This window comes from Dipodomys merriami, unplaced genomic scaffold (genome assembly GCF_024711535.1).
Source record: "Dipodomys merriami isolate MVZ:Mamm:240054 unplaced genomic scaffold, mDipMer1.0.p SCAF_70, whole genome shotgun sequence".
Lineage (NCBI taxonomy): Eukaryota > Metazoa > Chordata > Mammalia > Rodentia > Heteromyidae > Dipodomys > Dipodomys merriami.
Window position 1 is genome coordinate 4,608,771 of NW_027206291.1, and position 24,562 is coordinate 4,633,332.

General features: G+C 57.2%; 1 protein-coding gene across 6 annotated transcripts in view; it reads left to right on the forward strand.

The window, feature by feature from the left end:
* Positions 1-1,793: 1,793 nt before the first annotated feature.
* Positions 1,794-24,562, forward strand: part of Arid3a (AT-rich interaction domain 3A) — a 40,956-nt gene continuing 18,187 nt past the window's right edge. For 2 of the 6 annotated variants that reach the window (XM_070008483.1, XM_070008489.1), the window contains exons 1-3: positions 2,001-2,058; positions 6,058-6,729; positions 7,443-7,764. In XM_070008483.1, the coding sequence (XP_069864584.1) occupies positions 6,335-6,729; positions 7,443-7,764 (717 nt within the window). In that variant the 5' untranslated portion in view covers positions 2,001-2,058; positions 6,058-6,334. Of the gene's footprint in view, positions 1,892-2,000; positions 2,059-2,177; positions 2,249-5,137; positions 5,259-6,057; positions 6,730-7,442; positions 7,765-24,562 lie in introns of those variants that run through there. The other 4 variants (XM_070008484.1, XM_070008486.1, XM_070008485.1 and 1 more) reach the window with 4 other exon arrangements.

Genomic DNA, 24,562 nt, shown 5'->3' on the forward strand with positions numbered 1-24,562 from the left:
AATTGAAACCCAATTACAGATGTGAGTCACCAGCACTGGATGGGTCATAGCCAGCCTTTTGTTTTGCTTCGTTTTGTTTGTGGATCCTGGGGCTTGAACTCAGGGCTCACACACTGACCCTGAGCTTCTTCCTCAAGGTTAATGCAGCCACAGCTCCACTTCCAGCTTCTTCCTCTTTTTTTTTTTTTTTTTAATATAGTTTGTTGGAGATAGAGTCTCACACACTTTCCTGCTGGGGCTGGCTTTGAACTGCGAGCCTCAGATCACAGCCTCCAGAGTAGCTGGGAGGACAGGCCTGAGCCACTACCTCCCGCTGTCAATAGTCTTAGCGACCTGAGCTGGGGTGTGGCGGGCTGGGCCAGCCACCAGCCTGGGCCCCCCCACCTCACCTGGGGGTGTTTCTAAACTACCCCTCTGGGGCAACAGCTTCCAGCTCTGCCTGGGGACGGGGTGAAGCAGGGGCTGGAGAAGCCTAGGCCGGGGGAACCTGGGCCTCAGGCGGGGCGCAGGGGCTGCCCAGCGGGCCAAGCTACCCGAGAGGGGGGGAGGCCGGGCCGGCCACCTGCTGCCCCAGGCCCGGGGCGGGAGGGGGGGGGGGTCGGGGGGAAGCGTTCCATTTTGAGCTCCAGAGAGGAGTCTGGCCTGGGACCCCCCAACTGCCCCGAGTGAGGGTCAGGAGGGGGGGATGCACCGATCCCCGCGCTGTACGCTGGGGGTGGGGGGTGCCCGGCCCCCGGCGGCTGCGGACAGCCCCCCCTCCGGGTCCCCCACCGGGTCCCCCCCCCCGCCGGGTCCCCGTCCCCTCCCGTCCCCCCGCCGGGTCCCCCGCCCCGGTCCCCCTCCGGGTCCCCCGTCCCCTCCCGTCCCCCCCGCCGGGTTCCCTCCGGATCCCCCCCACCGGGTCCCCCCCACCGGGTCCCCCGTCCCCTCCCGTCCCCCCGCCGGGTCCCCCGCCCCGGTCCCCTTCCGGGTCCCCCCCCCGGGTCCCCCGTCCCCTTCCGTCCCCCCGCCGGGTCCCCCTCCGGGTCCCCCCCTCCGGGTCCCCCCGTCCCCTCCCGTCCGGGTCACCCCCCCCTCCGGGTCCCCCCCCCCCCGCCGGGCCCCCCCGGGAGCGAGGCCCGAGGGGATCCGCCACCATCCACGCGCGCGCGCGCCCCGCGGGCCCCGCCCAGGCCGCGCCCCCTCCCCGCGGCCCGCACGCGCGCGGCCTCCGGGAGGGCCCGCCTCGCGCTTCCCCGCCCCGCAGCCCCGGTCGGTCGGCCGGCCGGTGCCGGGCTCCAAGCCCATTCCACCGCCGGGAACCCCGAGGCCCGCCGTGCCGGGAACCTCGCCGGCGGCGGCTCGGCCCCAAGGGGCAGAGGTGAAACTCCGAGCTCCGTAGCTCCATGCTAGGTTCCGGAGAAGAGGAAGGGAGAGAGTCCCGGGACTGGCTTCCCCAGAACACGCGCGCAGGGGAGTGGGGGGGGAGGAGCCCACCTCACCCCATTTCCCTCCCGCACTCACCCCCTCCACACACACCCACACCCCCCCCCCCCACACACACACACAGAGCGTCCTGTGCGCCTCGGGCCTGGGCGCGCACTTTGTCCGCCGTCCCTAGGCGGAGGGGGCGGAGCTTCCCGCAGCCCCATTCCCTTTCTTTTTTATTATTTATTATTATTTAAAGGGGCCGAGACCTAAAAAAATTTCCGTCCGCTGCTGCTCGCCTCCCCCTCCCCCCCCGCCCGGCTCCTCCGCCGCCTCCTCCCGCGGATCCCCAGCCCCCCCCCGCCCCCGCCGGTGGAGGAGTTGTGCAAACGGCGGGGACTGGCGGGGCCGTCAGGGAGCAGGGGTGGGGGCCCGGCAGACCCCTCCCGCGTCCCGGGGGCCTGGCGGCTGAATCACCGGCGAGGTATTTGCATCTGAGAGCGATTTGTCACCCGGTGATTTGTCTGCGGGGCGGGGAGCGCCGTGGGGGAGGGGCGGGGCGGGGGGGGGGACCGGCCGCGCGCGCGGGGCGTCTCGTCCCAATCCGGACGGGCGGGGGTGCGGACGCGGACGCGGCCCGCCGCGGAGTCGGTGAGTGGGGCGCGCCGCACCGGCCCCCGCGGGCGGCCGGCAGCCGGGCGGGCGCGCACCGAGCGCGGGGGAGGCCGGGGCGAGAGGCTGCGCGGGGCGGGGAGGCCGCGGGGCCGAGGCCGGGAGAGGCCGGCGGAGGCCGGGCGGGGGTCGAGGGCTCCGGTCCCCCCCTCCGGAGCCGCTCCGCACGGTAAGGCCGTGGAACCCCGGGGCTGCGCGCCCTGCGCCCTGGGGAGGTGGCGTGGGAGGGAGGGACGGAGGGGGGGTCCCTCCAAAGTTAGGCGAGCGACACCGATACGGGTCCCCCGGGCTCTGCGGGACGAGCGTCCCCCCCACCACAGCCGGGGTTTCGGGGTGCCCGTGGTGCGCGGCCGGGTCTCGGAGCCCCACGGCTGGCGGCGCGGCCCTCCGCGGACCCGGCGGAAGGAAATGGGCGCTGCGTGCGCGCCCGCGGGGGGCTGCGCTCCCTCGGGATGGAAGTTGGGGACGGGGGGGGAAGCTCTATTTCTTTTCCCTGCCGACACCCCCGTTGGGTGTCTTCTCCAGCCCCCCCCCCGGAGGTGGGCAGTTCCCGGGGACCCTCCCCGAGCGGCTCGCGGGCACTTGGGACCGCGTCCCGCAGCTCGGGGTGCGCCGGCCCCAGGCTCCCCCGGCCCGGGGAAGTGGAGGTGCTGGGGAGGGGGTGCTCAGGAATAAGTTCCCCTTCCTCAGTCCCAGCAGGATGCCCCCACACCCCCCTTCTAAGGTACAAAATCCGGGGCGCAGGAAGCGCGGGGCGCGCGCGTGTGTCAGCTCCAACGTTCGCGCAGGCTGGGCGGCGGGCTTGTCTAATACCTTCCGTTTTTGGACACCCGGGCTCTCCACACACACCCCACTCCCCGCACCCCACCACACACACACACCCCATGCAAATCTACCGCTTTCCAAGAAGCCTTTGAAATCCTGACCTGGGGGTTTTGTCGTCTTTTGCCGCTGCCTTTTCGGATTTGCTATTCTCACTTCCTCTGGGAGGGGGGGGGCTCCCCACTTTCTCAACCCCCCTCCCCAGCTTTCTGCCCTTCCCCCTCCTCTTCCCGCGGCGGAGTGAGGGGCCCCTTTCACCACCCGCGGCCCCAGCCTTGCACAACTCTTTAAATAACCATGTTTTGCAAGGCCCGGCCAAGCGGGTGACCTCTCTCTCTCTCTCTCTCTCTCTCTCTCTCTCTCTCTCTCTCTCTCTCTCTCTCTCCTCCCCCCCCCGGCTTGGGGGGGGTGCAGAGTGCAGAGGGTGTGGCCCTAGGTCTCCCCCCTCCCCACCCCTGCCAGGTCCTCAGGACCACCCAGCACCTACTTCCCGCCTGGTACTGCCCTCCTGGTGGAGCTGTCATAAAATGTGGGGTGGTGGCCCCCCCACCCCCAGGACAAAGGGCTCTTGGGGGGGAGGGGGTCTCCAAAGGGCAGGCGTCGCCAGTTTAGGGTTCATGGTGCTGATGGGGGTCTGGGGTTCCCCCCTGCCCCCTCCTCCCCGGCGGCCCCTCTGTGGAGGCCTGCCCTGCTCCCCTCCCCCACCCAGCGACCCGGAAGGGTCATTAAACCCTGCAGGCCCACGAGAGGAGGGGGGGGCTGGTGGGGAGGCGTGGCTTCCTCTGGCCTCTTCCTTCTCTCCTCCCCCCCGAGGGGGCGTGGCCTGGCCCGTTTCCGTGGGGGGGGCTCATCTTGAAGTTGTCAAAGGTGGGGGAGGGGTGGCTGACCAGACCAGACCCGGCCAGAAATGTCCCTTCAGCACTTCTTGGGTCAGTGTGTGTGTGTGGGGGGGGGGTTGACCAGCTGCCCTGGGGGCAGGGGTGGGTCTGGGTGCTGCTCCTGCTGGCCTGGCCAGGACAAGGGTCTGATGGGTCACTCTGTAGTGTTCTGGCCCCTAAGGTCTTTGTGCCTCGCCCCACCCTGCCCTCACTGTACCAACAGGGACCTGAGGCCCTGTGGGGCTAGGGCCTGTCCCCTCTCCCCTAGGAACATCTACCTTAGGCCCCCAACAGCACCCTGTCCCTTCTGCTGGAAGGCCAGGCGGATCTGGGGTCCAGGATGTCTGGGGAGGGAGTCGTGGCCCCTGTGGCTTCAGTAGGATCCCCCTTCCCCCCAAAAGACTGGGGGAATCTATTCTGCCAGAGTCCCCTGGGTGGAGGTCACCCGAGGGTCCAGAGTGCAGCAGGCAGGCAGCCCAAAGCCTCGGGCTGGAAGCTGCCCCTCCTTCTCCCTCCTGTCTTCCAGGGCAACAATCCTGGGAGCTTTGTGTGAACCCTGGGGTTCCTTTGGCAGGTTAGGGTTGGGGTGGCCTCCTGCACCCTCTGTTTTGAAAGATGGAGCTTTGCTTCCTCCCTCACTGTCCCCCGGGAGGAGCATCTGGGATGACACCAGTCCTGCTGGATTTCTGCCCCAGCTGGTTTATTGGCCTGGGTGGGTGGGATGAAGGGGCCCAGGGTGGAGGTGGGGGACCTCGATTCTGGTTCTGGGGTATCCCTCATGGATTCTGGGCGGCTAGTGTTTGTGGTGAGCTGAGGGAGACTCCAGGCAGAGACAGAATGTTGTATTCTGGGCTATTTACTCCCTTGGGAATCTCCCCCCCCCCCACAAGAACTGCATACTGGGGACCCTTGTTTTCTGCAAAAAGGGGCAGTGTGGGTAGCTCTCAAGACAGGGATCTCCTCCAACCTCGTTTTCCCTCATCTGTACCATGGGGAGTCCTCCTAGTGTCTTCTCTTCCCTGACACCTGGGGGTGGGGGTGGCTGCCTTGGCCATGGTGAGCCCCCTTTGTCCCCACGGGGGTGCGATGAAGCAGGGACTGTTACCCAGCCATTTCACTGGTGGGGAAACTGAGGCCTGAGAGGCTAAGGCTTGGTGTTCCAGTGGGGAGGGAGGAGGAGGTTTGCCCACACTTGTATACAGCAAGTACAGATTCTGGATCTCTTGAGAAAGGGGTACCTGGGACCTCTCCGATGCCAGACTCTTCTAGGTGTGAGCAGCACCTAGAACTCAGAACCAGAACTCAGAACCCATATAGATGCTTGGGGCCTGCAGCCAGCGATAGCCAATCAGAGTGCAGGAACGCCAGGTCCCCTTTGACTCTGCCTGTGAGGCAATAACCCAGGGTGTCCCAGGCGGCTCGATGGTGGCAACGTGCTTCCTCGCGGCTGGGTTGGAAGGGGGCTGCTGGGAATCCGGGGTGGGTAATGCTGGTCCTTGGACCTGCTGGAGGGAGGGTGGATGGTGGATTGGGGGGCCCTCCACTGGGGCCACCAGGTTTACACCCAGACCACAGGATTCTTCGAGGTCGTGTGTATGTGTGTGTGTGTGTGTGTGTGTGTGTGTGTGTGTGTGTGTGTGTGTGTCCTCGAGGTCTGGGGTGTGTGTGTGTGTGTGTGTGTGTGTGTGCGCCCTCGAGGTCTGGGGTGTGTGGGTGTGTGTGCGCGCTCACGCATATTGCGTGAGTGTGTGCGCGTGCCTGTACTGGGGCTAGAACTCAGGGCCTGGGTGATGTCTCTGAGCTTTTTCACTCAAGGCTAGGGTTCTACCACTTGAGCCACAGTGCCACTTCTGCCTTTTTGGTGGTTAATTGAAAGAGCTCATAGACTTTCCTGCCTGGGCTGGCTTCAAACTGTGTTCCTTAGATCTCAAGTCTCCTAAGTAACTAGGATTATAGGTGTGAGCTACCAGCACTTGCCTGAGGTCTGACTTGTTTATTCTTTTATTTTTTGTCAGTGGTGGGACTTGAACTCAGGGCCTGGGCGCTATCCATGAATTTTTTTTTGCTCGAGGCTAGTGGTTAATTGGAGATGAGTGTCTTGTGGATTGTCCTGCCTGGGCTGGCTTTGAACTGAAATCTTCAGATCTCAGCCTCCTGAGTAGCTAGGATTCCAGGCGTGAGCCACCAGCACTAGACTCAAGTGTGATTTCTTGAGATGGGTGAATTGGAAGGGCTCGGCATGGTCTGACTCCCCTCTTTTTTCTCCTTCCCCCTCAAGGTTTCTGCAAACGTGTGAATGAACCAGATACCAGACTCTGCCCCTGGGTGCCCTGTCTGAGGAGGCATCTGCCCACCCACCTGCCACTGGCATGCTCCACCAGCCTTCAGTCTGAGCTTGGCGGCCCCCGCCCCCACTCCCCGCCACCCTGCACTGCCCCGGCTCTCCCGAGGCCCCCACGCTGCAGTGTGGCCAGGCCCCCTCCCCACAGGGGCCACCCCTGCCGCCTGCCCCTGGTGCCCGGGGTGGTGGTGGTGGCGGCCCGGCCCGCAGGGCCATGAAGCTTCAAGCTGTGATGGAAACGCTCTTACAGCGACAGCAGAGAGCTCGCCAAGAGCTGGAGGCCCGGCAGCCTCCACCAGCCCAATCTCCCTCCACTGGACCTCCGGCCCGAGCCCGGGCCACCCCAGATGAAGACAGAGAGCCCGAGAATGCCCGAATGCAGCGGACACAGATGGCTGCCCTGGCTGCGATGCGGGCAGCTGCTGCAGGCCTGGGGCATCCGTCTAGCCCCGGTGGCTTGGAGGACGGCCCCCCAGGCTCAGAGGATGAGGACATGACCCAAGAGGGGGCTCCAGGTTCCCCAGACCTGCCTGGCCGAGGCAGGGAGGGGCCAGGACACACAGAAGGAGACAGCCGCTTCGAGGATGTGGGATCAGATGATGAGGAATTGTGAGTTGGGGTCTGGGGCCTGGTGTCCCTGATCTAGGGACTGAGGCTTGAAAGGGAGAGCGACGTTGATGAGCCAGTGCATACGGAGTGTGTGCTGCCTGCGTGTGTGTGTGTGTGTGTGTGTGTGTGTGTGTGTGTGTGTGTGTGTGTGTGTGTGTGTGTGTGTGTGTGTGTGTGTGTGTGTGTGTGTGTGTGTGTGTGTGTGTGTCCTGGGTCTTGAACTCAGAGCCTGGACACTGTCCCTGAGCTTTTCTGCTCAAGGCTGGCACTCTTACTACTTGAGCTCCACTTCTGGCTTTTCGGTGGTTCTTTGGAGATAGGAGTCTCATGGACCTTGCTGCTGCCTGGGCTGGCCTGGAACTGCGATCCTCAGATCTCAGCTTTGTGAACAACTGGGATTACAGGTCTGAGCCACCCATGGCACCTGGCTGCTTTGATCCAATTTCACACTGGCCTAGCCATGTGTGGCCACAGTGGTTGAGGATCAGGCAGGGAAAGTCTGCATTAGGATGAGGCCTGCCAGGAATGAATGCCAAGATCTAGTGCCCCAAGTAGGAGTGGGAGATACTCAAGGTCCCTATAGTCTGAGCAGGTGGCCAGCTCTCCTTACTTTCAGGGAGGAGGAGGAACTGAGGCTGGGGCACCGCCAGACCTTCCCTGGGTTGATAAATCTTCCTGTCTTCTGACTGGTTGGTGCCCTGCATTTACCCTAGAAAGCCAAAGTGGGAGGAGGAAGAACTTGAGGAAGACCTGGGTGAGGAGGATGAGGATGAAGAGGATGACTACGAGGATGAGGAGGATGAAGATGAGGAAGGACTGGGCCCCCCAGGCCCTGCTGGCCTGGGCTCTGCCGGCCTGTTTCCCCGCAAGGCCCAGCTGGCCCAGACCTTCCGTGGAGATGGTGTAACGAGGGTGCTGGGTGGCCCGGAGCGGCCAGGGCCTGGCACTGCCCTTCCTGGAGGCGCTGCCCATGTTGTACCCCAACTGCAGCCACCGGACCACGGGGACTGGACGTATGAGGAGCAGTTCAAGCAGGTAAGCAGCGTTCCGTGTCATCTGGTGGCCAAAGTAGAAATGTATCGGGTGTCGCAGGTCAGGCAGACTGGCACCCATTGTATGTGTTTGAGATGAGCCTGGCAGTGAAGGCTGGGGCGGGACACACAGGGCACCAGACGTATGTGTGGAAGTGGGGGCGGGGGGAGAAACGCCTGGAATGCTCTGTGATCACCCCAAAGCAAGCCGAGGAGGTGACAACAGAGCTAGGCAAGTCTGAGCAGGCTGGATCCATGTCTGGAACTTTGATGGTGGACTCCAGGAAGCCACATGGAGTCCAGTTAGCTTGAGAGCTCTGTGTGTGTGTGTGTGTGTGTGTGTGTGTGTGTGTGTGTGTGTGTGTGTGTGTGTGTGTGCGTGTGTGTGTGTGTGTGTGTGTACACGCACACATATTCAGGCATATGTGCATCTGTGTATATGTGTGTGCATAGGGCGTGGCCATACAGCAGGCTCTCTGGTGTGCTCTGTGGTGCTGGCCCCCTGTGGCTTTTCAGGGGCGCTTGGTGACTGTTCAAACAACCGTAGAGGAAAAGCCAGGCACGTAAGGCTTAGAGGAGGTGATGGGTGATTCCACGCTGGCACTGGCCTAAAGGGGGTGTCAAGGGCCCCCCTGATTGTTTCCTGGGCCCAGGAGGGGCATTGAGGAAGCAGAGGCCCGCCCTAGCCCTTCCCCGCAGGCGGCCAGGCCAGAGGAAGTGGCCGGCAGGGAGCCTTTGAAGTCAGGCCGAGCACTGGCCGCTGGCCGGGCAGATGGGAACCAGATGGTAGTCGGGTGACTGGCTGGGCCTGCATTCCAGGCCGAGGCCAGCTGGGCTCTGCCCCCCGACCTCCTCCATGGTGGCTGCCAGTGGTTCCCACCACTTAACCCAGCCTAGGACGCAGCCTGGGGTGGCTTGGGCTGTGAGACCCAGCAGAGATGCCTTCCCAGGGCAGCCTGAGCCCGGGTACCAGCTGCCACATTGGGTCTGATTTGGGTGGCAAAAAGGGGGTGGTGTGCCATTTTCTGTGCCTGTAGGAGCTTGATAGAAAAGAATATCAGCCCCTATGGTCTGTAGAGACTTCATTACAGGTGCCCAAAAACTCAGATAAAAAAGGGATGTAAGTTGTATGTATCTTGTGTGGGGTTAGGGTTTGGGTTTAGCATTAGGGATAGGTAGGGTCAGGGTTAGGTTTTGGGCTGGTGGGAGGATTAGGGTTTGAGTTAATGTTGGATCAAGGCAGCTGCTAGGCTTAACATTAGGGTTAGGACTGGAAGTTGGTGGCTCACCCCTATAATCCTAGCTACTCAAGGAGACTGGGGTCCTGAGGATCATGGTTTGAAGCCAGCTTAGGCAGGAAAACCTATAAGACTCTCAAGTCCAGTTAATCATTGAAAAGCTGGAAGTGGAGCTGTGGCTCAAGTTGTAGAGCGCCAGCCTTGAGCAAAAAAAGCTAAGGGAGCCAGGCACTGGTAGCTCACTGGTAGCCTGTCATCCTAGCTACTTAGGAGACTGAGATCTGAGAATCGCTGTTCAAAGGCAACCTGGGCAGAAAAGTCCCTGTGAGACTCTTATCTAATTAAGCACTCCAAAACCAGAAGTGGAGCTGTGGCTCAAAGTGGTAGAGCACAAAACTTGAGCAAAAGAGTTCCAGGACTGTGCCCATGCCCTGTGTTCAAGCCCCACACCACAACCAACCAAAACAAAACCTAAGGAAGAGCTAGGCTCTGCCTCATGCCTGTAATCCTAGCTACGCAGGAGGCTGAGATCTGAGGATTGCAATTTGAAGCCAGCCGGGGTAGGAAAGTCCATGAGACTCTTACCTCCAATTAGTCACAGAAAAAGCTGGAAGTAGAGTTGTGGCTCAAGTGGTAGAGCATTACTTTGAGCAAAAAGGAGCTCAGGAACAGTACCCAGGCCCAGAATTCAAGCCACAGGACCAGAGGCAGGGTGGAGCTAAGGGAGAGTATGAGATCTGATTTAGGTTGGGTTAGTTTTAGAGCTAGTTTGGGTGGGCACTAGGTGAAAGGGTTATATTAGGGTTTGGGCTACATCTAGGAAGCAGGTTAGGGTTAGATTTAACTGTGGGCTAGGGTGTATGGTTAGGTTTTGGATAGTTGTTGGTTAAGGTTATGGGTGAGAGGTTGGTTAGGGTTAGACTTGTTAAGGGTTGCGTATTAGGTGTATGTAGGACAAGAGAGGTTTTGGCTTAGGGTTTGTGGCTAGGTGTTACCCTAGGGCAGAGTTGAAGGTGCAGGGCACGGACATCATGTTGGTACAGGAAGGTAGGTCGGTTGGAGGCTGTCTCTAGCCTGCTGTCCACGGCCACCCTTGGAAGCTATGGTGGCACCACCTGGGCTGTGTGATGTCCTTGCTTTCTGCTCTAGCTCTGGCTTTTGGAGGTGAAGGTGAGCAGAGGGCTAGCTGACCTACCACAGAGGACTGTGCTCCTGGGTGTAGCAGTGTCCATCCCCAACGGCTCTGCTTGCATGAAATGTCTCTGGGTATTCAGGTAGTCTTGTGCACGCACCTCAGTGTCCCACCCTCCCAGGGCTGGGGTGCTCAGTGGTCTGTACTGTTTGGATCTCATCTTGCAGATGAGAAGAAGCAGGCTTCAGCATCTGGAGAGGAATCTCTAGATTTCAGATGATAGAAATGAGCCAGGCGCCGGTAGCTTGTGCCATTCTAACCACTCAGGAGGCTGAGATTTGGAGGACTGAAGTTCCAAGCCAGTGAGGGCGAAAAGTCTGTGAAACCCATCTACAATTAACCAGCAAAAAGACCAGCAAGGCTGGGTGCTGGCGGTTCGCGCCTCACATCTTTAATGCTAGCTACTCAGGAGGCTGAGATCTGAGGATCAAGGTTCAAAGCCAGCCCAAGCAGGAAAGTCCATGAGACTATCTCCAGTAAACTACTCAGAAAAAGCCAGAAGTGGACTGTGGCTCAAATGGTAGAGCGCTAGCCTTGAACACCAACAAGCTCGGGGACAGAGCCCAGACCCTGAGTTCAAGCCCCAAGACAGGCAGAAAAAACAAACAGGCTGGAGGCGGGTCTCAAGTGGTAGAGCACCAGCTGAGCAAGCATGAGGCCTTGAGTTCAAACTTGTATCAACAACTACAACCAAAAAGATACAAATGAGCACCGGTGGGTGAGTTATATTTATTATGAATTATGTTTATTATTCGAATCATGTTTATCAGTTTCTGGCATTTGCCATCTGGTCTGGCCCTGGCTGAGGGGTCTGAGCCAGACAGACGGCTTCACCTTGCAGGGTCATAGCTCAATCAAGAGCAGGACTAGAGCTAGCCAGTCTTTGGGGTCCAAGGTCCATCCAAGACCCTGTGTACAGAGACACAGGGGATGAAGGTCAGGAGCTCTGAGCCCAAATAAGCTTCCTGGGAGAGTCATTGTCTGGGGGACACTTAGTTTGGGGTTCAAAGTTGCTCCAGAAACAGGAGTCCTGTAGGAGTTTCTGTAGCAAAAAGTTGAGAAGGAGAAATCGAGCCCCAGTCCAGGCAGGAAACCTCAACACCTATCTCCTGTGCTTATTGAGAACCTACTATATGAGCCAGGTCCCCCAGTGCTCATACAAGTCCATGGGGGAACAAGAAGGTATCTGGCCATGTTAGCAGGAAACATTGGGGAGACTCCCGCGAGAGGACATTTAGGCTGACCCCTTATTAGGAGCCAGGTGTACAGGAAAATATGCCTGGCAGAGGACACAGCCTGTGCCAGGGTCCTGGGGTAGAACAGTATGTAGAGTCAGATTCCTACCACAGCCCAGAAGGGTGTCATGGGAGATGGGATCAGATGATGATTGGGTTTGGGGGTATTGTGGGCAGGCGAAGGCTGACCCTGCAGTACGGGGCCTCATCCTTCACCCATCTGTGCCCAGTCTGTCAGCTGGCCGCCTTCTGCCCAGCTGGCTCGGGCACCTGTGCATCCCATGTCAACAGTAGCCTGGCAGCTCCGCCAGCCCAGCAGATGTAGAGCCCTGGCGAGGGCTCTGTGGATTCTGGATCCCGCCCCACGGCTTTCCTGGCACGTGGCAGCCCTGGCCGGCCTGCAGCCACTTGGCACTGTCTCCACGTCTTCCTTCCCAGTCTTGGCAGAGCGGTGCAGAGTTCCGCCTGCCGTCCTCTACAGCTGTGATTCTCGCTGTGGGTGGGGGGCTGGGGGCCCGCCGGGCTGGGGAGCAGCTGGCTGCTGTGTGCCCCAGGGGAGCTACTCTGCTTGGCCAAGCTGCAGACCAGACCGGCATGGAATGCGTCACGGGCCATGATTACCATCTCTGACTCTTGGCATCACACGTACATCCTGGCGGCTTCCTGTCACCCACACAGCCACGCCCGGCTCCCAGTGGCCAGCCTACTGTTCTTAACTCTCCATCCCAAATCTTAAGATGCTTTTCAGTCTCAACAGCGCAAATCACATTGAATCATAAATAACTAAAGCAGATTGAGATGTGAGACCTATGTACAAACACAATTCACTATTCTATTCTCTTTTTTTTTGGGGGGGGGGGGGAGGGGGGAGAGGAGGCTTATCCCTGAACTCAGGGACTAGGTGCTGTCCCTGAGCTTTTTGTCTTAAGTTTGGTGTTCTACCACTTGAGCCACAGCTCCACTTCTGTTTGTTTGTTTTATGTCAGTCCCAGGGCTTGAATTTGGCATGGGTATCTTTTTGTTGTTGTTCAAGGCTAGCACTCTACCACTTAAGCCACAGTGCCACTTCTGGTTTTCTCTGTTTATGTGATACTGAGGAATTGAACCCAGGGCTTCATGAATGTTAGGCAAGCACTTTACCATTAAGCCACATTCCCAGCCCCCACTTCGGTTTTTTTGGTAGTTAATTGGGAATAAGAATTTCTGGTAGTTAATTGGGGATAAGAATTTCATGGACTTGGGGCTGGGAAGGTAGCTCTGTGGTAGAGCGCTTGCCTTGCATGCATGAGGCCCTGGGTTCGATTCCTCAGCACCACATAAGCAAAAAGAAAAAAGCTGGAAGTGGCGCTGTGGCTCAAGTGGTAGAGTGCTAGCCTTGAGCTGAAGAGCTGAGGGATAGCACCTAGGCCCAGAGTTCAGGCCCCACGACCAGACCGCGCCCCCCCCCCCCAAATAATAATTTCATGGATTTTTCCTATTTGGGCTGGCTTCAAACCAAGATCCTCAGATTTCAGCCTCCTGAGTAGCTAGGATTACAGTTATCCTTCCTTCCTTCCTTCCTTCCTTCCTTCGCTCTCTCACTCTCTTGGTCCTGGACTTGAACTCAGGGACTGGGCACTGTCCTTGAGCTTTTTTTGCTTAAGGTTGGTGCCACTTGAGCCACACCTCCACTTTTAGCTTTTCTTTTGTCTGTGGTCTGGGCCTGGGTGTTGTCCCTCAGCTTTTCAGCTTAAGGCTAGTGCCCTACCACTTGAGCCACAGCACCACTTCTGTTTTCTGGTGGTTCATTGGAGATAAGAATCTCACGAACTTTCCTGCCCAGGCTGGCTTTGAACCATGATCCTCAGATCTCAACCTCCTGAGTAGTTAGGATGACAGACATAAGCCACCAGAGTGTGGCTTTTGTTGTTGTTGTTGTTGAGATAACAGACCCAGGCTGGCCTGAAACTAGTAAGTTCTGAGATTGCATTTGTGCACCACCATATCTAGCTTTAATCCAGTAGTTTGTTGTACATTCACAGGTGTGTACAGCCAAAGACTTTGGTCAGTTTTCCAAAAGATAATTCTATTCCCATGAATCATTTCTCCATTGCCCCCTCCTGCCTCCCACCCCCAGCCCGTCCTGTTCGTGGCAGTGTGATATTCCAATGTGGTTAGACCACGCTGCGCATATCCACTGACTAGTGCCCGTTCTCTGGTTTTGTAAAGCTGAAGGAGTTTTTGTGTGGCTGAGTACTTTTCTCTTTTTTTTTTTTTCTTTTTGCTTATGTGGTGCTGAGGAATCGAACCCAGGGCCTCATGCATGCAAGGCAAGCGCTCTACCACTGAGCCACCTTCCCAGCCCCAAGTACTTTTCTCTTAGCTGTGGTCTGGGGTGGGATGGCTGGGTGTGATATTCATTCTGTATTTACCTATTGGGGGCCTGTGGATGGCTTTGTACTGCACTGCCTCTGCCCTCCTCTGCGTTGTAGGGCCTCTGCTTCCTCGGGGGTGACTGAGATCCAGCCACGTGACACGGTATCTCAGTGTGGTTTGAGATTCTCTGTACCTTCCAAGGTGAAGCGTGCCTGCCATGCATGGTTTGGCTGAGTTCAGGAATGCAGAAATGAAGGGCTGGAGGCTGGGCTCAAGGGATAAGCACCTGCCAAGCCAAGTACAAGGCCTCCAGTTCAAACCCCAGCACTGCCAAAATAACAGGCAGTGAAGCTGTGCACTTTGCCGGAGGGCTTATCCCTATAATCCTGGTTGCTTGAATGGAAGGATTGAAGTTCGAGACCAGCACAGGCAGAGAAACTCATAAGACCCTATCTCAAAAATAGCCAGCAAAAATCAGGCACCAGTAGCTCATGCTTGTAATTCTAGATATTCAGGAGGCTGGGATCTGATGATTGTGTTTGAAGACACCTTGGGCAGGAAAAGTCTATATGAGACTTTTATCTCTAATTAACCAGCACAAAGCTGAAGTGTAGCCAGGTGTTGGTGGCTCATGCCTGTAATCCTAGCTTCTCAGGAGGCTGAGATCTAAGGATCAAAGTTCGAAGCCAGACTGGGCAGAAAAGTCTCTGTAAGACTTTTTTTTTTTTTTGGCGGGGGGGGGGGGGGGTGTGTGTGTGTCCGGTCGTGAGGCCTGAACTCTGGGCCTCGGCACTGTCCCTCAGCTCTTCAGCTCAAGGCTAGTGCTCTACCACTTGAGCCACAGCGCTACTTCCTGCTTTTTTCTTTTTTCTTATGTGGTGTTAAGGAATCAAACCCAGGGCCTTAGGCATGCAAGGCAAGCGCTCTACCACTGAGCCATCTTCCCAGCCCCTCTGTAAGACTCTTATCTCCAATTACCCACTCAAAAATCAGAAGTGGTACTGTGGCTCAAGTGGTAGATTGCTAACCTTTAGAATAAAGAGGCTCAAGGACAGCGCCCAGGCCTTGAGTTCGAGTCCTATAACCAACAAAAAAAAGCTGGAAGTGAAGCTGTGGTTCAAGTGGTAGAGTACCAGCCTTGAGTAAAAATAACTCAAGAGACCTAGTGCTGGATGCATTCCAGATGTCAGATACGGCTGGGTCCTGGCTTCCTGCCCTCTTCCCTGGGCCTCTATAGCCTTGTTCCTCTCTGCCTAGCATACATTAGCCTGCGAGCAGTTCAGAGATCCAGTGTGACCTTTAAAGTTTTTTATTTTTAAATAATACAGGGTTGGAGGCCCTGTGTCTCTGTTGGTAGAGCTCTAGCCAATGAGGTACCAAAGCATCAGGTACCAAGTTCAAATCCTGGTCTCAGACAAAAAAAAAAGAAAATACACACTGAACCTGGTGCCAGTGGTTTATTTCCCATTAACCACCAAAAAGCCAGAGTGGAGCTGTGTTTCAAGTGGTAGAGCACTAGCTTTAAGTGATAAAGCTCAAGGACAGTACCCAGGTCCTAAGTTCAAGCCCCAGGACTGGCACCAAAGAAAAAAGAAAGAAAGAAAAGAAAATACACACTCACATTTGCTAGTTGTTGTTTAAGTGTTTTGTTTTTGAGGCTCTTTCTGTGTAGCTCAGACTGGCTCAGAACTCACCATCCTCCTGCCTCAGTTTCCCAAGTTCTAAGATCCTTCCTGTGGCCACCACACCCAGCTTTGAACGATACATTTTTCAGATCTACTGAGAAGGGACAGACACCAGACAGCATGCTGGTAGCGAGGAAGATGTGGAAGCTTTCCAAGAAGGCTTGGCAGCCTAGCAGGGCCCAGCCCGGCCCTGCCCTGCCCTGCCCTGTCCGGCCCTCTCCTGTCCCTCCCTGTTCACACTCGGAAACAGACTTGCTGGGTGTCTTAAGGTGTGACCTTTGGCAGGTTCCAAACACGGAGGGTGACGCGCTGTTTTTCTTATTATCACCTCTGCCCCTGTCTGCTACAGTCAGGGTGTTCTGGACACCTGCACATCTGTCTACCCGATCAATTGTAAATAATACCACAAAGAACATCTTAGGGCTCATGTTGCTTGGGGCAGTATCAGGTAGGGGCCCAAGAGAAGATGGTTGGTTTTACATCCTGTTTAGTCTGGGTAGAGCCAGAACCAGATCTGGACTCCTCCCACCCACCCCTCTTTCTCCCTCCCTCTCTCTCTCTCTTTAATTAGTTGTGGGGTTTGAACTCAGGGCCTAAGTGCCATCCCTGAGGTTTTTCACTCAAGGTTAGTACTCTAAAACGTGGAGCCACAGTGCTACTTCCAGTTTTTTGGTGATTCATTGGAGATAAGAATCTCATAAACTTCCCTGTCTGGGCTGCTTTGAACCGTGATCCTCAGATTTCAGCCTCCCGAGTAGGTAGGATGACGTGAGCCATTAGTGCCTGACTTTTTTCTTTTTTGTGCTAGTCTTAGGGCTTGAACTCAGAGTCTGTCCCTTAGCTTTTTCACGTCTACCACTGAGCCACAGCTCCACTTTGGACTTTTTTTGCCGGCTAATGTGAAGCTAGAAGAGTCTCATAGAATTCTTGCTCAGGCTACCTTCAAACTGCCATCTTCACATCTCAGTTTTCTCAGTAGCTAGGATCACAGGTGTGAACTACATAGCACGTGGCTTGGACACATCTCTGGGGAGTCTGGTCTGGGTTCGATCAAGAGGATTAAGGATCAAGCTGTCCAGGGGAAGGGGAGTTTGGAGCTGGGGCTTTGTAAAACACATAAGAGTTCTCCTGTTGGGGCTGGGAAGGTGGCTCAGTGGTAGAGTGCTTGCCTTGCATGCATGAGGCCCTAGGTTCGATTCCTCAGCACCACATAAACAGAAAAGGCTGGAAGTGGCGCTGTGGCTCAAGTGGTAGAGCGCTAGCCTTGAGCTGAAGAGCTGAGGGACAGCACCCAGGCCCAGAGTTCAGGCCCCATAACCAACAAAAAACAACAACAAAAAAAGTTCTCCTGTTAGAGAAGGGCTTGCTGGAACAATGTGTCTGAAGTAGAACATTTGGGAAAAGTAGACTTGGGCTTGGATGTGAGCCTTCCCAAGGGGATGGGAGATGTTGGGGAGGGGGGCGGGGATTTTAGAGTTCTAGTCCCAGGAGTGGATGTGGAAGACACTGCTGCTGGGTGGATGGGCTCAGGGAAAGACAGGACCGTGGTGCTCAGCACAGAGTACCTCCTGGGCAAAGAACTGGAGGTCAGGCTCCGGGCTCCAAAGGCCATGTTGTCTGGCGTGCGAGACAGAGTGTGTGTGTCCCGTGGGCTGGGAGCCAGCCCTGGCGGCCGGCCCAGGAGGGCGTCTTCCTGGGGCTCTGGAACCTGGCCCGCCTCTGCCGGGGAGGGGAGGAGAGGGCAGGAGAGGGGAGGTGTGGGCAGCCCCTTGGCAGGCAGCACCAGCCTCATCAAAGCCGCTGTGGCTCCTGGCACGGGGCCAGCGGGCTGTGGTGGGCCGGGGAAAAGGGGCCTGCCCACCAAGCCTGGCAAGGTGCCCTAACCCGTGCCAGCCCTGGGAACCACGCTGACTCAGCCGGAAGGGCCTTATCTGGTCCCTGCGTCACCATCCAGCCGCCTGGGTCACCGCCGCCATGGCTCGGCTCCCTAGCCCAGCTTCTGCCAAGTGCCAACTCCGCCCTATGCTTTCTAATAACACACGCCACGGCCCAGGGAGCGGTGCCCAGAGGCGCAGTGGCCCTGACGCAGGGCACGCAGGGTGAGAGCCGCTTTGGGCCTGATGGAGGCTGGTGGCTGGTGGCAAGTGATGGCTTGTGTCAGCCGTCCTGGGCCCTCCCGGTGGGCGTCTCCTGGCCTTTCCCCTGTCTCAGTCACTGGCGTGTCCTACCCGTGGGCCTCTATGTGGCCATGTGTGGGCTGGGGCCACAGGGACTTCTCTGGAGGTGGCTGTGTGTCGATGTGTCACTTCAGGCCTCTGCCTGTGTGTCTGTGTTTGTGTATGTGCGTGTGGCCAATGTGTGTGCCAGTCCTGGGGCTTGAACTCAGCGCCTGGGTACTGTCTCTGAGCTTTTTTACTCAAGGCTGGCACTCTACCACTTGAGCCACAGAGCCACTTCCAGCGTGTGTGTGTGTGTGTGTGTGTGTGTGCACATGCGTGTGTGTGTGTAGTCATCTCACAGACTTTCCTGCCCCGGCTGGTTTTGAACCACTGTCTTCAGAAGTCAGCCTCCTGAGTAGCTAGGATTATAAGTGTGAGCCCTGGGCGCTCGGCCGACGTGACTGTGTTGCTCTGTGGCCATGTGTGTTCCAGCATCTAGCGTGTCTGTGGGTATGGCAGGGTTACCACGGGGAACAGTTTGGTTCCGACGGGGCCAGCCTCTTTGGGTGTGCCCCGGGTGACTGCTGCACAGGCGTGTGGCGGGGGAATGTGCGCGTGAGACGTGCATGCTGTGCCCTGTCCGGCCGTGCAGACCAGGCAGGGGGCTGTTAACCATTACCTTCCTTCCCGCTCCAGCCAGCCCTGGGCACAGGTCAGCTGCCTGCCACCCATGTGGGTATACAACAGAGGTGCTGATGTCGACCTGTGGCCGTTGAGGCGCAGACACAGGGACCGAGCCCCTGCCTCATTCAGACAGACAGACCAGCCCGTTCCAGCCTCAGTTTCCCACCCGACCCACCTCCCCTCCGCCACCTCCCGCGATCACTCTGGTCCTTATCCAGATAGAGGCTACTCATGTCTGGCAGCTCTCTTGTAGCCAGTGCTTTGACCCCTAAGGTCATTGTCCCCAGTCCTGTGATGCTGCCTAGTGACCCCAATCCAGCAGCCCTGTTCACCCCTTGCCGGGCCGGGAGCAGCTGGGGTGCAGCCTGGCGATGTGGGCACGCGCGCGGGGCGGCGGTGATCCGCCTCCTCTCTGCTTGCCCAGCTGTGCATGGCTGAGGACAATGGGGGGGGGGTCACAGGGGGTTAAACGGTAACTAATCTGGCCATTGAAGGCCCCCAGTGCCGGGACATGGCCTTGCCCTATGGTCAGGGTTGGGCCAGAGGGAGGGGGGCGGTGGGGGAACAAGTGAGTGTGTAGGGTCAGCTCCAGGGCCAGCCTGCAAGCTTTCATTCCACACCCAAACTTAGAACCTGCACCTTTGGGACCAGATCCCAGTGGTCTGGTCAGCAAAGGCAGACCTGTCACTCGGCGCTGACCCATGCTGGGTAACGGACATGTGAAAATCGTCTGGGGCTGTAATCTTAGCTACTCAGGAGGCTGAGGTCTGAGGATCGAGAATCCAAGCCAGCCCAGGCAGTAAAGGCCGAACTCCCCCCCCCCCCAAAAAAAAAATGGAAGTGGTGCTATGGCTCAAAGTGGTAGAGTGCTAGCCTTGAGCAAAAGAGCTCAGGGACAGTGCCCAGGCCCTGAGTTCAAGCCTTATGACTGCTGGGCCTAGAATCCCCTGTTGGGAACTGAGAGGCCAGTGTACAGGAGGACAGCGGGAGGGTGACCAAGGGATAGGTAGATGGGTGGGTGACCAGAAGGACAGAGAGGAGGGACAGGGGGATACAGGGACACGCATGCCCAAGACCTCCATTGTCACTGGGGCTCGAGGACTTCACGTGGGCTGTGTCTTGCCTCCTTTTATACCTTCCTTTCCACCACACCTTAAAGGTCTGCCCCCCACCTCACCCCCATAATTCCTACTTCATTGGCATCCACCCCGGGGCAGCGGGCGGGCGGCCCTAGCGGGTGGGTGTGGCGGCCTCTCCTGGCCCTGCCAGTCCCTGCTCCAGCTGGCACGCAGCCTGGTCCTCATGAAGATCTATAGACAGAAGCTGGTTCTTGGAACGGAAGCCAGGCCCAAGGTCGTGGTGGGGGGTGGGGGAAGGTGGGTGTACAGTTTGTGTGGAGTGGAACCCAGCCAAGCAGGGTGCACAGTACCGCTCTGCCCCAGCCGGGAACAACCACCAGCCAACCACTTCCCTCTGTCCTCAGTTTCTCCATCTGTAAAACAACAGAGCTAAGGTTTGGAGGCTGGCTTAGGAACTACTTACTCATCAACCTCTCACTCTGGCCTCTGGTTGTGACACCTGCTGTGCACCCAGCATGGCAGACATTGCTTTCTCAGTTTCCCTGTGAATCGTTTGCTCATGGGTGGTGGGGGCTCTCACAATGCGAGGTCACCATTGTCAGGGGTGGGAGGCTTGCCCCGCCCAAGCCTAGGGTGGGTCTAGACTGCTCTTATGGGGGGGGGTGCTGAGGGACTCTCAGATAGGAGGGGGAGCCCTTCCTTTCCTGCAGGTGACTTTGGGCTTGGGCTCCCGTGGGCCTGTGCATGGGGCTGCAGGGGCTGCTGGCCTCTTAACCTGCCTGCTTGCTGTTTGGCATGGCTGTGCAGGTGAGGCTGTGGCCACAAGACCCCGGGTGGACATTTTGGAACAGCTTTCCAGGGCTGTCTGGGCCTGTGTTTGGGGAACTGGGCTGCCTCTTCCTAAGGGCAGATATTGTTTTGCCGGGGGTAGGGTAGGATGCTGGAGATGAAGCTCTGACCCACTCCCCAGCCTCATATCAGGGCTGGGGGGGAGGTGGGGGGACGGGGTGTGCGTACACCAGACCTGGAAATTGAACTCAGGAACTCACAGTCACACTGGGCTTTTTCACTCAAGGTTGGTGCTCGACCACTTGGGGCATGCCTCCAGTCTAACTCTTGGCTGGTTAATTATAGATAAGAGTCACATGGACTTCTCTGTCCAGGCTGACTTCGAACTGTGATCCTTAGGCCTCAGCCTCCTGACTAGCTGGGATTACAGGCATGAGCCACTGTCACCCTGCCGTGGCCCATGGGAGCTCTCGAGCTCACCATAGGGGTTGAGAGACTCTCGTGGGCTCTTTTTCTGTCCCTGTAAAGTGACCTTGTAGTAAAACCCCCTTCCTTCCAGCAGGTCCTGCAACTGCTCAGGCCAGTTACAGGCTTGCCATGTCATTTCTGCCACCCTGGGGCTACCCACCTCCCTCCCTGTACACTTCCAGCAGCCACTGCCAGACGCTGGGGCTTCCTCAGGTGCCAGCGCTGCCCCACCATGGGGCCTTGGTTTCCCCAACTGTGAGCCAGCAGCTAAGTCATCTTGTCACCTATTTATACCACCTTTGAACCATCTGCCCTCCCTTATCCCCCCCCCCCCTAGGGGCTTAGGGTGCATTCCCTACTCAGGTCGCAGATGAAGACACTAAGGTTCTTTTTTTTTTTTTTTTTGTAATAACAGTTCTGGGGCACACAGCACCACTTCCAGCTTTTTCTGTGTATGTGGTACTGAGGAATCAAAGCCAGGGCTTCATGCATGCGACACAAGCACTCCACCACTAAGCCACCTTCCCAGTCCCCGACACCAAGGTTCTGAGGCAGCCTCAGATTAGAGACAGAAAAGCTGACCAGAGCCCAGGGCCCAGTGCCCAGAGCTGGTGGCTCACATCTGGAATCCTAGCTACTCAGGAGGCTTGAGATCTGAGGATCATGGCCTGAAACCAATCTGGGCAGGAACCTCTATGAGACACTTATCTCACCAAAAAACCAAAGGTAGTTTTGTGGCTCAAATGGTAGAGCACCAGGGGCTGGGAAGGTGGGTCAGTGGTAGAGCGCTTGCCTTGCATGCCCGAGGCCCTGGGTTCAATTCCTCAGCACCACATAAGCAAAAAGAAAAAAGCCGGAAGTGGCGCTGTGGCTCAAGTGGTAGAGCGCTAGCCTTGAGCTGAAGAGCTGAGGGACAGCACCCAGGCCGAGAGTTCAGGCCCCACAACCGGACCCCAAAAAAAACAAAACAAAAAAAAAATGGTAGAGCACCAGCCTTGAACAAAAGAAACCCAGGGACAGCGTGCAGGCTCTGAGTTCAAGCCCCAGGACTGGCACAGAAATCAACAAACAAATAAACAAAATGAATGAAAAGACAGTGGCTCATGCCTGTAATCCTGGCCACTCAGGAGGCTGAGATCTGAGGATCCAAGTTTGATCCAGCCCACACAGGAAAGTCCAGGAGATTCTTATCTCCAATTAACTAAAGAAACTAAAGAAAAAGCCAAAAATGGAGCTATGGCTCAAGTTGGTAGTATGCCAGCCTTGAGCACAAAAGCTCAGGGACAGTGCCCTAGTAAGTAAATAAAATATTGCAATATAAATTAATAAATAAAAGCCAACCCGGACAGAGAGAAAAGAGTTTGAGGGAGGTCAGCAAATTTACACGCTCCCCCCCACCAAAAAAAAAAAACAAAAAACTCATGATCTGGAAATCCAGAAGAATGCGTCTGGAAGCTTTGGCTCCATGTCGCTCTGTGTGGTCATTTCAAGAGCTCTATTAATATCTATCGTGGGTGGGGTGCTGTGTGTGTTTAGAGTGGGGGGGGGTGGCCAGGCGGACAGATGTTTTGGCCCTGCCCGGAATCACTTCCCCAATTTCCTGTGAGCCGAGGAGGCCCTACTGCCTGCAGAGCTGACGGGAAACGAGAAAGGGCCGAGAGAGCTGCATGGCCCCAGCCTCTCGGGGAAGCCCCTGTCCAGGCAGGTGCAACTGGAGGCTGATACATATTCAAGCAAGAGCCCAGAGAAGGCTAGAAAGGCCCTGAGGTTGCACAGCACACACATACAGAACCTCTGGGCCCCTGCTGTTCTTTGAGGACCACTAGGCCCTTCCCCCTCTTCCATACCTTCCCGGTACCTTGATTTCATTTCTGCTGCTGACCTGCGACCTCCTGAACCGGAAGTCTAGTCTGTCATTTTTTTTTTTTTTTTGGTCAGTCATGGGGCTTGAACTCCGTGCCTGGGCATTGCTCAAGGCTAGTGCTCCACCACTTTGAGCCACAGCTCTATTTCCAGTTTTCTGGTAGTTCATTGGAGATAAGAGTCAGGGACTAGCCGGGCGCTGGTGGCTCACGCCTGTAATCCTAGCTACTCAGGAGGCTGAGATCTGAGGATCGCGGTTCAAAGCCAGCCCGGGCAGGAGAGACCGTGAGACTCCTATCCCCAATAAACCACCAGTAAACTGGAAGTGGCGCTGTAGCTCAAGTGGTAGAACGCTCGCCTTGAGCTGAAGAGCTGAAGGACAGCGCCCAGGCCCAGAGTTCAAGCCCCATGGCCGACCAAAAAAAAAAAGAGTCAGGGACTTTCCTGCCCCCACTGGTTTTGAACCAAGGTCCTCAGATCTCAGCCTCCTGAGTAGCTAGGATACAGGCGTGAACCACCAGCTCCTGGCTTTCTGGTCTCTCTTGAACATGATGTCTTCAGCACCTGGCACATGCTTTGCATACAGAAAGTGCTCAATAATGGTTGCAAAATGTACTGTCCTTTCAAATACCAAGAAGCTGACACAAGCCATCAGCCATGTGGCCTTTTCTTCCTCCTCCTGGGAATTTTCAGAATGGGAAAATCAAAAACCTTTCAAACTTGAATTTCCCAGAGCTCTTGAAGTCGCAGCAGGCGCCCCGTGTGTGTGTGTGTGTGTGTGTGTGTGTGTGTGTGTGTGTGTGTGTGTGTGTGCGCGCGTGCGTGTGTGTGCGTGTGTGTGTGCATGTGCACGTGCACACACACACACACACACACACACACACACTGCTACTCAAACTTGAACTCAGGGCCTTGTGCTCTTGCTTGGCTTTCCCCACAAAAGAGCTGGCCCCCTGCCACTTGAACTATACCTCACTCCTGGCTTTTTAGTGGCTAACCAGAGGTAAGAGCCTCGTGGACTCTCCTGCTTGGGCTGGCTTTGAAACTGTGATCCTCTGATCTCAGCCTCTTGAGTAGCTAGGATGACAGGTGTGAGCCTTCATCTTGAAGGCGACTCCATCAGAGCCGGGCACCTCCTTTGCCTCCAGATTCTGCCTCTTCGCCCCATGGTGGGTAAAGTGAGGCCGAGACAGGCCAGCAGTAGTGAGGGGCTGTGAGGCTGCATCCTTCCCCCTGACCCTCTTCCCACAGCCCCGCCGAGTGTCCCTTCATCTCCTTCATGCTGTTCCAATCTTGGTGGCTTGGCCCACTCGCTCCGGTCTCTTGGGGAGTGTGGGTATTTCCATTGAAGGGCAGGCTGCTTGGTGGCCCCCTCTGGGACCCTGCCCACCTGGCCTGGGGAGCCACAGGGCTGAGTCATCCCAGAGGCCCCAGGGCCCCGCAGAAGCCTCACTGATGCAGTGATAACCCCTAACCCCTGCTCACATAGGTGGAAGGTAAAGCAGATGAGGGGACTCCAGAGCTGCCTGGAGGGATGAGCTATCACAGGACTGTGACAGAGGCTGGTGTGAGGCCTGCCTAGGCTTCCTGCAAACTACAGGAATCAGAGAGGCTGAGACTGGGGGAAGGGAGGGCTGGGAAGAACTCTAGGCTAAGCCAGTGCCAAGGCCCACCAGGGGCAGGGCTGGTGTGGAGAACAAAATAGGTCCATTTGGCCAGTGCACATTTAGTGAGAAGGAAAGGAGGGAGGGAGAGGGAGAGGGAGAAAGGGAGGAGGTGGAGACAGCAGATTTTGCAAGCCTGGGGCCATGGAGCCGGAAGACCAGCTAGGAGTTGGGGCTCTTTCCTGGTGGGTCTGGCAGCTGGAGAGATGTGTGGCCTGAGGTTGACATTTAGGCCTCAAAGCCGGAGGACGCTTGGCCCCTGGAAGCTGGGAGAAGGAAGTGTCATCTGACTTACCGCTCTGGTGGCTCCAGGGATTTGGTCAAGGGAGAGGGGGTGGGGAGCCAAAGCCAGCCGCTGTAGTTTTTTTTGTTATAGCAGCTGCAGTGAGTC